The 13,669-nt window shown below is 37.3% G+C and overlaps 1 protein-coding gene across 13 annotated transcripts in view; it reads left to right on the top strand.

Annotated features, from left to right (window-relative positions):
* Positions 1-13,669, top strand: part of itpr1b (inositol 1,4,5-trisphosphate receptor, type 1b) — a 113,474-nt gene that overhangs the window by 31,778 nt on the left and 68,027 nt on the right. For 8 of the 13 annotated variants that reach the window (XM_024270623.2, XM_024270622.2, XM_036211786.1 and 5 more), the window contains 17 exons: positions 502-655; positions 740-933; positions 1,010-1,148; positions 1,240-1,294; positions 1,382-1,547; positions 1,634-1,801; positions 1,891-1,962; positions 3,685-3,822; positions 3,911-4,036; positions 4,133-4,333; positions 4,585-4,836; positions 6,196-6,321; positions 6,508-6,636; positions 8,833-8,953; positions 9,052-9,236; positions 11,863-12,011; positions 12,456-12,567. In XM_024270623.2, the coding sequence (XP_024126391.1) occupies positions 502-655; positions 740-933; positions 1,010-1,148; positions 1,240-1,294; positions 1,382-1,547; positions 1,634-1,801; positions 1,891-1,962; positions 3,685-3,822; positions 3,911-4,036; positions 4,133-4,333; positions 4,585-4,836; positions 6,196-6,321; positions 6,508-6,636; positions 8,833-8,953; positions 9,052-9,236; positions 11,863-12,011; positions 12,456-12,567 (2,487 nt within the window). Of the gene's footprint in view, positions 1-501; positions 656-739; positions 934-1,009; positions 1,149-1,239; positions 1,295-1,381; positions 1,548-1,633; positions 1,802-1,890; positions 1,963-3,684; positions 3,823-3,910; positions 4,037-4,132; positions 4,334-4,584; positions 4,837-6,195; positions 6,322-6,507; positions 6,637-6,789; positions 6,808-8,832; positions 8,954-9,051; positions 9,237-11,862; positions 12,012-12,455; positions 12,568-13,669 lie in introns of all 13 variants that reach the window. The other 5 variants (XM_024270616.2, XM_024270614.2, XM_024270619.2 and 2 more) reach the window with 1 other exon arrangement.

Here is a 13,669-nt window from a genome sequence, read left to right as displayed (position 1 = left end):
ACAAATCTACAACATAAGTAGCTGTTTGGCAGACAAAATACGATATACTTTTTTGTCTGCAGCCCACGTGCTTCTTATCAGCAAAAGGGAGAACCGAATGAGATTTCCAGCAGCATAGCATTTAACGCCAAGAAGTGTTACAACAATGTCCTCACCAGCTTTTGAAAACATTAAAGACCCCCTCTGATGAAAATGTTGGAGACTAGGTTGTTCTAATATCGCTCGCCATTTTTGTTGCATTAGTAATGTTAGTTAAGGGGTTTGAGGGGCTGTAAGCTAGCGGGAGAAAGTATAAACAGTAATGGGAAGTGGGGCAGGGCTTACCCAGGTGAATTTTTGATAAGCTCCTGCTGCGCTGTGGGGACTATTTTCTCGAACAGCAGTTTTTTTTATGTTGTCTAAAAGCGGTATGATGATAGTTGAAAGACCACTGGGAACCAATGGATCAAAAGATGACTGGACTGGGTCTTTAAAGGTGTCTCTGTCTCTTCTTGATTGCAGGTTGTAAACTTGGCAAGGAACCTCATCTACTTCGGTTTTTATAACTTCAGTGACTTGCTGCGTCTGACTAAGATCTTGCTGAACATTTTGGACTGCGTTCATGTCAGCACCATTTACCCCATCAACAAGATCGAGAAGGGAGATGAAAACAAATGTAAGCCACATTTTCCTGAACGCCTGATAAAAATAATCAAATTGTTTCTGTGAATTTCTTACGTCAACCCCTCTTGCGCTTCAGCGGGCAGCAATGTGATGAAGTCCATTCACGGAGTTGGGGAACTGATGACGCAGGTGGTGCTGCGTGGAGGTGGTTTACTGCCCACCACACCAGCTCATCAGCCGGAGGGAGAAGTGGTGAAAACACAGACGGAACCAGAAAGAGAAGACATCATGGTCATGGACACGAAGCTCAAGGTCATTGAGATTCTGCAGGTTAGACCACAGGAAACTCCTTTGATCCCAAACTTTAACCAGGAACTGTACTTTAACATTTTCTCCTTTCCTATAGTTCATTTTGAATGTAAGACTCGACTACCGGATTTCCTGCCTGCTTTGTATTTTCAAATGCGAGTTTGATGAGAACAACCCAGCAGGAGAAAATACTGCCAATCAGAGTGCAAGCAACAACAACACGACTCAAATGCCAGGTAAGAAACATCAATGTTTAACTGAAATGTTCACTAACTATTTTCTTATTTTATAAATGTTTTTAAATTGCTTATATCCATCCCCACATAGGAAATTTTGACTTTGAGAACATTGAGGAACAAGCGGAGGGGATCTTTGGAGGAAGGTGACTGATAACTGTCCTGGATTTGAAAGCATGAAGAAGTAATTCCCCTAAAGTGAAGCTAAAGTTTGCTTTGTTTTCCACTAAAAGTGAAGAAAACACTCCTTTAGACCTGGATGACCACGGGGGTCGCACATTCCTGAGGGTCTTGCTGCACCTGACCATGCATGACTACCCGCCTCTTGTGTCTGGAGCTCTTCACCTCCTCTTCAGACACTTCAGCCAGAGGCAGGAGGTTCTCATGGCCTTCAAACAAGTAAGCTATACTTTCTTGTAAGTATAAAAATAGCTTATTTTGTAGGAGAAAAGTAGGAAAATCTAGGTCCCTTAAAAAAATTCCAGGTTCAGCTGCTGGTCACCAGCCAAGATGTTGACAACTACAAGCAGATCAAGTCGGATCTGGATCAACTGCGCTCTATTGTGGAGAAGTCGGAACTCTGGGTTTACAAGCGGCAGGGGGAGGATGGGATGGACGGAGATGGACCGTCAGAGTCAGACAACAAAAAGAAGGTGTCCTGAAGAATTTCAGCTTTTAAAAAATCAAAACATTGAAATAAATCTTTGTCATGTTTAACGTTATTGCTGTACTCTTCTTTCAGGGGGATTCATCAGGTTCAGACAAAAAGAAAACAGAAAGCACCAGCAGCTACAACTACAGAGTTGTTAAAGAGGTTTGCTTTGTAACTTACTTTTTTATCATTTTTATGTTGTCTTCCTTGTAAAAATACTTTATGTTCGATACATATCCAGATACGCGTCTCACAATATGATACATATAGCAATATATTCCAAAACTGTCCCAGAAAAAGTTTTCAGATTTTTCTTAAGACTATGACTTACAACTCTATCTGAATATAATGTGTTTCAGTGTTATAAAATGGTAAAATTAACTGTATTTAATGATCACAACATTAAGCACTGCGACTGTGTCTCATACACAAGTTGCTTTTACCCACAAACATTTCTTTTGGCAAATTAAGAAATATTAGTTTTTAAAAGGAACAGTCGACATTGTCTGATTTCCACAACAAAATATTTTGAGAAAAAAAAAAAAAGAATGTGCCTTAAGCAATAAGGTTCTAAAAGATTGAGGAAATAAAGTGTTGTTTATTTACAGTATTGCTAAATCTAACATTTATATGGTTCAAGAGCCTGAACGGTGCTTGAACTGGTGCTTAAAAAATAAAGGAGAAAAAAGACATTTCCTTCCTGAATGATTACAGTGCGAGGACAGGATGAAGGAGAGCGCTTGGATGTGACTAAGATGCTTTATTTATATGAGAGTCTGAGTTGCAGCTTCATTAAACACATATTTAACCGCTCATCGCCACGATGATGGTCTTTTTTCAGAGCGTTGTACACATCACTCTGATCCATCAGGTCACTGAACTAGAATCTAAAGCTGTGAAGTTCAGTAGAAGTTTGACCTACTTTGCTGACAGCATTTTGATGAAGGCTCTATGCATGACCCATGTCGCGGCTGCACAACGTCACTCACTTGTTTTTGAGCCCTTCCAAAGCACCCCAATTCGTGTTTTTATTTGATACTGGCAGCAACGTGGCGCAGATTTTGGTTCGGTACCCACCCCAAGTAAAAACTAAGAAGTACATGTCTCATGACAACAAAAACCGCAAGGCGGACTGAACATTTAACACAAACTGGTGCTGTTTTGGTCAGTGTAGAGCTGCTCAAAGAGCCTCAGTGTGCTGGACTAACAACTAGCGGTCAGGGGTTTAGGTGAAAAAAGTAAGAAGCTGAAAGACGCTGAATATAAATATCGTCTGGTCAGCATTTTAAATTGATACCAGTATCGTCAAACGAAAGATCGCGATATATTGCCAAATCGATTTTCCCCTACACCCCTACTTTTGACCATTTCACGTCATAATCCAAGGCTATTTAGATTGGCGTATTCAGGTCAACATAGTCTGCAGCAATTACTTCTTTCTTTATAGTCTGTGTAATACAGGGGTGTCAAACTCAATCGCACAAGGGGTTAAAATCCAAAACACACGTTAGTTCGCGGGCCAAACAGGATAAACATTTAATGAACTCATAAAAAAATTAATTTTTAAAACTTTTAAAAAGTAACTTTTTTTAACGTAAACATAGGTAAAAATAAAGAAGAATATTATTCAGAAGTAAATAAACTTAAGCATTAAATAACTTAATATTTTACAATATATTCTGTCGAAATTATACAAGTTAGTTGCTTCAGTATGTTAGCAAGATAACTTTGGGCCGTTTCTAATAATAGAATAAAATAATGTGGAGGGCTGGATATAATCACTCCGCGGGCTGCATCCGGCCCCCGGGCCTTGACTTTGACACCTAGGGATTAATTCACATGCGTAATCACCATACCCTTATCTTGTCGCTGCTTTGTGTCCAGATCCTCGTCCGCCTCAGTAAACTTTGTGTTCAAGAAGGAAGCACGGGGAAGAAAAGCAAGAAACAGCAGCAGAGGCTGCTGAGGAACATGGGAGCTCACAGCGTTGTGCTTGAACTCCTACAGATCCCATACGAGAAGGTGCAAAACACAAGCAAATCCAGAAACTTTTACAACTTTTAGTTAAACTGATTGTAAACCATAAATAATCCTTTGGTGTTTTCACCAGGGGGAGGATGTCCGGATGCAGGAGATCATGAAATTGGCTCATGAGTTTCTGCAGAATTTCTGTGCAGGAAATCAGCAGAACCAGGCTCTTCTTCACAAACACATCAATTTGTTCCTTAATCCCGGAGTGAGTGCCGCCCTCATCTAACAACCAAGCCCAAACTTCCATTTTCTGCCCACTGGAAGTGTTACAGTTGAAAACAACTTTTTAAATGTTTTACAGATCCTGGAAGCTGTCACCATGCAGCACATCTTCATGAACAATTTCCAGCTGTGCAGTGAGATCAACGAGCGCGTGGTGCAGCACTTTGTCCACTGCACCGAGTCCCACGGGCGACATGTTCAGTATCTCAAATTTCTGCAGACTATTGTTAAGGCTGAGAACAAGTTCATCAAGAAGTGTCAGGACATCGTCATGGCCGAGGTATGCTCATGCAGGTGTGATGTTTTCACATTCAGGCTTGCATTCTGGTTCTTGTGTGCATTTACTGACAGTAAATATTTTATATCCGTAAATCAGAGACAGATGTTTAGCAGTGTCCTCTTTAAGATGTGACAACATCCTGCACACCTTCAAAATAAAAAAGAAAATGGTGTTGAAACTTTGAACTCCATGTGTGATATGATGGTTTTTAGTTCTCTCCTCTGTTCTTATGGTGGCTTCATTCCCCTCAGCTGGTAAACTCTGGTGAAGACGTCCTGGTCTTCTACAACGACCGAGCCTCCTTCCAGACTCTGGTCCAGATGATGCGATCCGAACGGGACCGCATGGATGAAAACAGCCCCCTGATGTACCACATCCACCTGGTTGAACTGCTGGCCGTTTGCACTGAGGGCAAGAACGTCTACACAGAGATTAAATGCAACTCCCTGTTACCCCTGGATGATATTGTGCGAGTAGTGACCCATGAAGACTGCATCCCTGAGGTATAAGAAAATGTTGTATTTTTGATTTAATTTAAATTCTCAATATTTGAATGTAGTTTCAAATGACTGTTTCACTCCTAAGAGGAAACCCTGACAATCTATGAGCTTCTTTTTTCTGGTTGGTGGGGATTTCCAGCCATAGAGATTCTCTGGGTCATGAGCTCCTTGACAGTTATGTCAGTCGACTGCCAGTTAGTGGAAAAAACCCAGTGAAGGCATTCACAGAGGATGTGCTGGCACCTATCAATCAGAAGACCCCTCCTCCTTTTAATAGATAGATAGATAGATTGATCTTTATTTGTCACTGTCACAGGTGCAATGAAATTAGAAGTGTTTCCTGGACAGTGCAACAATCTTACCTTAAAAAAAACTCACTGCTAAAAATAATAAATACTACATAAAAATAAAAAAGTTCTTATCTGGTAACCAAAAAAAGGAAATTAAATCAATTTGCTAAAAAAAATGCATTTGTTGTTTAAAAAAAACCTGAATATTCAACATGTGCTAAACTGTTAAAACCAGAGAAAATAATAATAACATTGAGTGGCTGCCTCCGTAGCCCAGCTGGCATACCAGCTCTGCAGCCCAGCTTCCTCCTTCTGCACTGCCTGCCCTCTTTCAATATTTTACTCTCCATAAAAATATGTTTTGTCAAAATTATGAAAGTTAGAAATAAGTGCAAGATAACATCGGGCCATTTCTAACAATAAAATAAAATGATCTGAAGGGCCGGATATTATTACCCAGGTGGCAGGATCCGGCCTCCGGGCCTCGACTTCATCACAACATTCACGATACACTTACCACACGCATAACAATGGTATTCCATTTTACTGGCATCTCTTTAGGTGGTCATACCTCAAGAGAACTGCAAGACACAGCCGCCCCCCCGTCTACAATCCTCCACGGGGTCAGAGAACCCAAAAATCTACACCACCCATTTACGTCATCCCCCCGTATGGGTGCATGTGACTGAGGCTTATTTTTTATTATTATTTATGCTACCTGAGGCCACTCCAGACTATTATCACATGTTGCTCCATGCTGTTAAAGTGAAGAGCTAAAAGTGTTTTCTATTGTCTAAACAGAATCGGCCTCTTTAAAGGGTCAACCTTATCTCAGCTATCTTTAATCAAAGGCAGACTGCCCCATCACAGATAACCAGTTCATCACAGTTTCAATCAAAAGACACAATCCCATCCACTCCAAAGGGCAATCTTAAATATATTGCTCTTATCTGGTGTGTAGTAAACCGATAATAGAAGGAATTTTAATAACTGCCGTGTCATCAACTCTGAGTTTTCCATTGATAAAACTTTGCCTCAATTGTTTCTGTATTTGTCGTTTCAACTCCAACAGGTGAAAATTGCTTACATTAACTTCCTAAACCACTGCTACGTGGACACCGAGGTGGAGATGAAAGAGATCTACACATCCAACCACATGTGGAAGCTGTTTGAAAATTTTCTTGTGGACATCTGCAGGGTAATAAGTCACTTCTATCCCTCTGTGATCTGTAAATGACAGGATGTGGTTCTGCTTTATGTGATGTCATTATTCTGAGCTCCTTTTGTCAACAAAGCATGCGGCAGGCAGGTGTTACCCATCTCCAGGAAGTGTGATCCATCACTGATATCTCATGGTGATGTGTGTTTGCCGTCCCTGTTTTAGGTGTGCAACACCACCAGCGACAGGAAACATGCGGATACCATGCTGGAGCGTTACGTAACCGAGACCGTCATGAGCATTGTCACATGTTTCTTCAGCTCGCCTTTCTCTGACCAGAGTACAAGCCTGCAGGTAGTGTGGACTGCTATTAGAAAGTACTAAGATCAGCATTGCAGTGTCTATAAATAAAGCTGCTCCCATATTCAATATTTATTTTATTTATGATGACTCATCCTTAGAATATATGTGTATATCACAGAAAATGACGTTCTGACTTTCACACAGATCACTCGTCACATATATGTGAGTAACGGTAAACCTCTCCCCCTCTAACCTTTGGGTGTGTTCCACATCAACTGTTCTGAAGACCTCACTCTATGGGTTTTGTTACTGTCATCTCTTACTCACCACCTAGACTTCCCAGATCTGTTAGTGTTGCACAAGGTTTGCTGGGATGTGCTGCAAACAGTGCATACATGTGATGTGGTCGGTCCACTCCTCAAACATTCTGCTGGCTTTTTGCTTAACAAGACTTTTCCCAGTAAATCAGTGTTTCCCAATTTTAAAAGGACCTATTTTTGATTGTTTTTTTTTTTCTGCAACACGTCTGATTCAGAGGTCACGCTCTTTATTAAGCGTCTACAGAATGTTTGACGATAAGATAAACTGGATCAGGAGTGTTTGGAAACAATTTAAAACAGAAGACTGTGAGAAATAGTGCAGTAAACTGTGATTTTTACTGTAGATAATAGATACATAGATTTCTATATATGTTATTGTTGTCGTGGGCTAAAATATACTTTATTACTTGCTGTCTGTTTTCTCTAAAATAATTTCCTTAAACTAAATACTAGTAAAAGTATGATTGAATCTGCTTTAAAGTACAACTTTCATGTTTACAAACATAGCAAAAGGCAGAGTTAAAGGAAAAAAAAATTTGCAACAAACTTTACTCAAGCAAAATTTATTGGTAAGAAAGTATTAAAGTAACTTGTAGAATTATTGATATATTTATGAAAAAGTTTGAATAAACAAGCAAAAAAAAAATAAAGGAGAAAGTTGAAAATTCATATATGTTTTTGTTCAACTCACTTCACTATTTTGAGCATCTTTGGAACTATAAGACAAATAAAGCAGACAAATAGCAGATAAACATTTTTTGTCAAGAAAGAAAATTCGAAGAAACTTAATTGTTGGAACATACAGTCATGGGAAAAAATTAGGACATCCTATGAAAGCCTGTAAGTTTCACCAAATATTTGGTTTGATTTGTTTATTAAATCTCTTTTGTTTTTAGAATGTTTTCAAAATCAATTTAAACATTGTAAATGAACATGACTGTAATTCCCTGATTACTAACGTGTGCACACAAACATATTTTTAGAGACAGAAATGGGGATAAAACAAATTTTCTGTAAAAAACACAAACACAAGCTCTTTTTTTTCCATTCTTTGAAACCAATTGACTCCAAAAAGCTTGTTAAATTTTAAAAAATATGAAGGAAAACAATAAGAAGAAAAACAAAATACACCATAGAAAAATTAAAGGTAAAATTAGACATTCTAAATTACAAATAAGAAAATAAAAAAATAAAAAAAAACTTTTATGAAAGAAAGTATTCCTTATGGAACAGGAGCAGAGCTATGCCCCTCCCTCCATTAAAAGCTTTGTCACCCCACTTGCCCCTCAAATTTTTGAGCTAATATCAGTTAGCTTAATATTATAGACAAAAGTTAAGAAATCATCAATACAATCTTCTTTAAGCATTGCCAAAATAACATGAAATTACAATATTATGTTCTAATTTTCCACTCTCTGAAGTCTTTTGCCCCCATCCTGCTTAACCATATAAAATGTTTTAGCTCCGCCACTGTTATTTAAACATAAATTGTATGTTTTGCTACATATAAAATTAAATATTTATTTTTTAGCACATTTTTGGGGGAAAAAGTAACTAGAGAGTTGCTCCTGAAGTGGACTTCTGGTTTGATCTCTAACAGCTTCTGAGGTTTTCCTTTTTCATGATTACACAGACATTTTTCCTTTTCTTTTGGAACAGGCTGCCATTCTCGGAAAGATAACAGAGGTATTTACTATAGTCTATGGTTGTTGGCAGGTAGAAATCTGTGGCGTTGGTGTGGTATGGGAGTGTAAGCAAACCTTAACAGCTCATCTTTTAGACCAGCAGTGAGCTTCCTGTCCATGATCGTGTATAAAAATATCCTCAGTGGTGCAGGGGTCATTTTGTAGGAAAACAGGGATTTGTTTTTCCTCTAACATCCCTCTTTTGGAATTTTTCCTTGAATGTGCCTTTATCTGTCTTTTAGACTCGTCAGCCTGTATTTGTACAACTGCTCCAGGGTGTGTTCAGGGTCTACCACTGTAACTGGCTAAATCCTGTTCAGAAGGCCTCAGTGGAGGCTTGTATCAAAGTGCTTTCAGACGTGGGTAAGCAGTTCAACCGCAGCTGATGACTAACCTTCATTAAAACCTTTAGAGTTGAGCAATGGTGTTATAAACAACGATGGATTTCTTTTTATTCCCAGCCAAAAGCAGAGCGATCGCCATCCCGGTGGATCTTGACAGTCAGGTGAACAACCTGTTTGTAAAGTCCAATAATGTCGTTCAGAAGAGCATCCTCAACTGGAGACTGTCCGCTAAGAACACCTCCCGGCGGGACTCCTGCCTGTCCACCTCTAAAGACTACAGAAACATCATTGAGAGGCTGCAGGTCTGTGGTCCAAATCTACATGTGTCGGAAGCAAAATGCAATTTGTTCTGTAGTTTGATCGGGACAAAGATCTCAACTTACAGGGACTTGATTGACGTTCTTGGAGTACACATAGAGAAACAGCCACATTGATCAATAAGAAATAATGTTGTATTTTATTAACCCTATCAAACCATTCGAAACACACATTTCTGAGATCCCCATCTCATTAGCTCAATCAAAACTTTCCTTAAAAACCCATAGTATATTACTTGGTTCATGCCTTGTAGTTCATTAGCATTCCAGTAGGGTCAATAGAAAGACTTTTCCTGCTCTTTTCAAAATGGCTGCTTTCATAAAATCTCAAAAAAAAAAAAAAATGGGCTGGAAAAGTTACATTTTCAAACCTTTATTGTAAGATTAACTAATCTATTGAACTTCTTTTAAATAACTACTTGTTGTATTGAAATAATGCAAAATCAGTTATTTAATTATTCTTTTTAAAAATGGGTGGTTCACATTTGAGAGTAAGGTGCTTTTTTCCTGAAAACTCATGTCACTACTTTACCATCTCAAACTACCATTGTTGTGAGCAAAAATGTACCAAATCACATTTCTGAACACAATATTGTTATTTTTTATGCATCAAGGGTTTAAAAAAACACATTTATTCTAGAATAATTTGAATTTTCTGTTCTCTGAAAGGAGCTTTAAACATACTTTCTTTGTATTCCTGTATTGCTAGTATACTCATAAAAACACTTTGTTTATGAAGCAAAATGCATGTTTGTAAACCACACATTTAATGGCAGATTTGGTTGAAGAAGCATATTGAAGAACAATCCACTGTCTTTCTTAACAGGGTTTTTGGAACCTGTCCTGGCCACTGTTGTGGAGTTAGGGTGCACCCTTGACAGGCTGCCAATTAACCAATTAAGTAACCAATTAACCTATGTGTCATGTTTTTGGACTTTGGGAGGAAGCCGGAGTGCCTGGAGAAAACCCAAGCATGCACAGGGAAAATATGCTCCACACAGAAATTCCCTGCTGGGATTCGAACCAAGGCCTTTTCGCTGTGAGACAATAGCGCTAACCGCTATGTCACAGTGCAGTCAAGAGCAGTAACTTGCATTTTCCCATCCTAGAGCAGAAAACAAGTGATAAACGAAAATTCCCACATTGGGCGGCCATGGTGCAGCGGTAGGGCGGTCGATTCCTGATCGGAAGTGAACAAGTTTGACTCCCTCCTTGCCCTTGGGCAAGACCTTGAACTCCGAATTGCCTCTGGTGGGAGGTGGGCGCCAGTGTTTGGCAGAGGAGCCACCACCAGTGTATGAATGGGTGAATGATTCTGTGACTGTGAAGCGCTTTGGGCCCTCAAAGGAGGGTAGAAAGCGCTATACAAGTATACACCATTTACCATTTTACCATTAATATCCTATTAGGAGCAGCTAATTTAAGCTCACAGTCACAGTCAGTAACTACAAGCAAGATCCCATGACTGAGATAAAGTTCTTTATACCTTAGTTGCAGATAAAGTACTCCGGAAGGAAGGTGTTTTCTATAAAAAGAAAAAAGCAAACATTTGAGTAACGTGACAAGCTGCTACGCCCATTTTTCCAGTAAAACGTGACTCAGCTTTCACTGGAAGTCTGTAAAAAGTCTGGCCTGCCTTGTTCAGCTCAGCCGTTATCTTGTTTTACACAGGAAACCCTGGGTTTGATAGAGGAGGTCATCCAATTGTTAGTAAAAAAAAAACAAAACAGTTCTAATCTCAGAAAAATGCCATGATTTTATCAGAGTTCAAAAGCAGTTTTTAGAAGGTCATTGGCCACTTTCCACAATCTTTTCCTTGTTTTTCTACCCTTTTTTCAATAAAACCTTTTGATATTTATTAGTTATGTGAGTAAAAATAGAGTCTGAGCAACACACTGTATAATAATTTCTTTACATTATTTATTAGAAAAATAAGTTTAGATTAATAGAATTTGGAAATGATAATTATTTCCTTAAAAAAACTAAATAATCTGCTGGAAAAACAACAATATCAAAATGCAGCGTTATCAATGGTTTTTTATATTTAACAAAAAAATATTAATTCGATAAAATGAGTGGAAACATTGTACACTTAGTATTTCTTTGATGGATTTATTAAGGATTTGTCTTGATTAGAAAAATATGTATAATTAGGTAAAACTTTTACTTTTTTGTTGTATATTAATATTTAAATATAAAAAGTAATGTTGTTGTGATATTATATACAAAAAATCAATTCTATAAAAAATCTAATTCTACAATTATTTAAGTATTTTTGTGTTTAAAAATGTTTCTCGAGTACTTTTAAATGCTGCTCATCATGGTATTTGAATTGTGTATTTTGTTGCCTTGTACCCACTTGTGCAGTTTGAATCGAAAATTAAATCATATCTAATTAATCTATTTTAATTATTCAACAAGTGTGTTTTGGGCTTTTTTTTCCAAATACATTAAAACCACAAACAGTCTCTGGTATTCATTTTACAAATGTGATTTCACAGAGTCCATGTTTTAAGAAAATTTTACAATAGGGGTTCAAACTGTGCCACCTGAGCCATGACGGGCTCACAGCTTCATAAAACGACTAACGGCTATTAACTGTGTTCTTCAGGACATCGTTTCTGCTCTGGAGGACCGTCTGAGGCCGCTGGTTCAAGCAGAGCTCTCAGTTCTGGTGGACGTTCTGCATCGTCCAGAGCTGCTCTTCCCAGAGAACACGGAAGCACGCAAGAAATGTGAAAGTGGAGGATTTATATCAAAGTGAGCTTCATACATTTACTTTTTGCGTATTGTAAATGTGGAAATAGATTTGAATACCTCAAGCTAAGATATATTTTTGAACTATGAAAACAAGTTAATATTGTCACTTTATAAAAAAAAATATTTTGAAAATTATAGTCAAATTATTTTGTTGAAGAGGTATGATGACTTGGAATTTGCTGTTAATCTCTTTTTAATAATTTTATAAATTAACATTTTTAATTAATCTTGTATTTTGTATTTCTCTTTAATGATTGATATCTATTTACCTTTTCTAGGAATATTAATCTTTCATTTTTGTTTTATTTTCTTTTCTTTTTATGTATTTATGGTTCAGATAATTTCAGATTGAAAAAAAGTATGCGAAGCTAAAATACATCTAAGCAAACTTGTACCTTATTTAATTGAAGTGTTCTCGTGATGTGTTTTTGTGTCGCTCTCTAGGCTGATCAAACACACCAAGCAGCTTCTGGAGGAGAACGAGGAGCGTCTGTGTATAAAAGTGCTGCAGACTCTGAGAGAAATGATGACAAAAGACAGAGGATATGGGGAAAAGGTATGACAGCTGATCCTGATCTGATTGGTTCTCAGCCAAAGATGATCCTATCAGTTAAAACACTTCTCAAACATTTCAGGACTCATTACCTTACTAAAAGATCTGAAAGAAACATCACAGTAACACTTAAGTTTTCATTTTAAGTCAAAGAAAATACAAGATTTATATGTATCAGAGATTGTGCCTTTAACATTTCTTCTGCTGAATCTAAATAATAACAACTACACTTCTTTTGTTTCACTCATCCCTTCCTCACAAAAAAGCTAAAAGGTTAAAGTTTAAAAAATGACGCCTAATTTTGTTGAGAACCTCACTACAAAAAACAAGATTTACCTTTTAAAGATTTCCCCTTTTTTCCTTTAAATAGGAACTTAAATAAACATGATCAGATCAGAAACACAGTTTAGGTTGTTTCTCAAAACATTATTACAACACACATGATTTTATTATGCATTTTTTTAAATCTAGATTATTTTTTCAGAATTTATTTTTCAATTAAGCCTCCAAACAAACACAATTATGTTCCCCGAAATTAAAAAAAGTATTCTATTAACTCTTTAACGACTCAACCAAAACTAAATCATTTAAAAAAAAATCTGCTGTTTATTGCCTTGGGAGAGTAATACACATCAATATTTTTAATTGTTTCCTAAATGTCCCCTACTGTTTGGTTGAGCAGTCAGTTCAAGGTAACCAACATTATCTAATAATGTTTGTAGTGTTACACTGACTATCACTTTTGTTTATTCAAATAAACTCAAGGATAATAAAATGTTTTATTTTATCTCACTGGGCTTCCAAAGCTTGCAACAAATGGAAAGCTTTAGACATTTTCCATTTCTGATTTAAATGTTTACAAGCATTTCTTATGTCATTGAACTTTTGAACTAGTTAAAAAAAAGTCTGTTTCTTTTACTTGCAAAGTCATTTTTAAACCTGCCAAAAACATTTTTCGATATTAGTTTCCACCAGTAAAAAAGAAATGAGATCTTGTCATTTTGTGCATATTTCTTTCACACACTATTTGCAACTGTCTGGTCAAGTGTGAATGAAGTTCAACCAGATTTTCTAAGTGTCCTTGCAATAAATTCTTCAAATTAAG

The sequence above is a fragment of the Oryzias melastigma genome, linkage group LG5, assembly GCF_002922805.2.
Source record: "Oryzias melastigma strain HK-1 linkage group LG5, ASM292280v2, whole genome shotgun sequence".
In the NCBI taxonomy this organism is placed as follows: Eukaryota; Metazoa; Chordata; class Actinopteri; order Beloniformes; family Adrianichthyidae; genus Oryzias; species Oryzias melastigma.
This window is presented reverse-complemented; position numbering and strand designations above follow the sequence as displayed.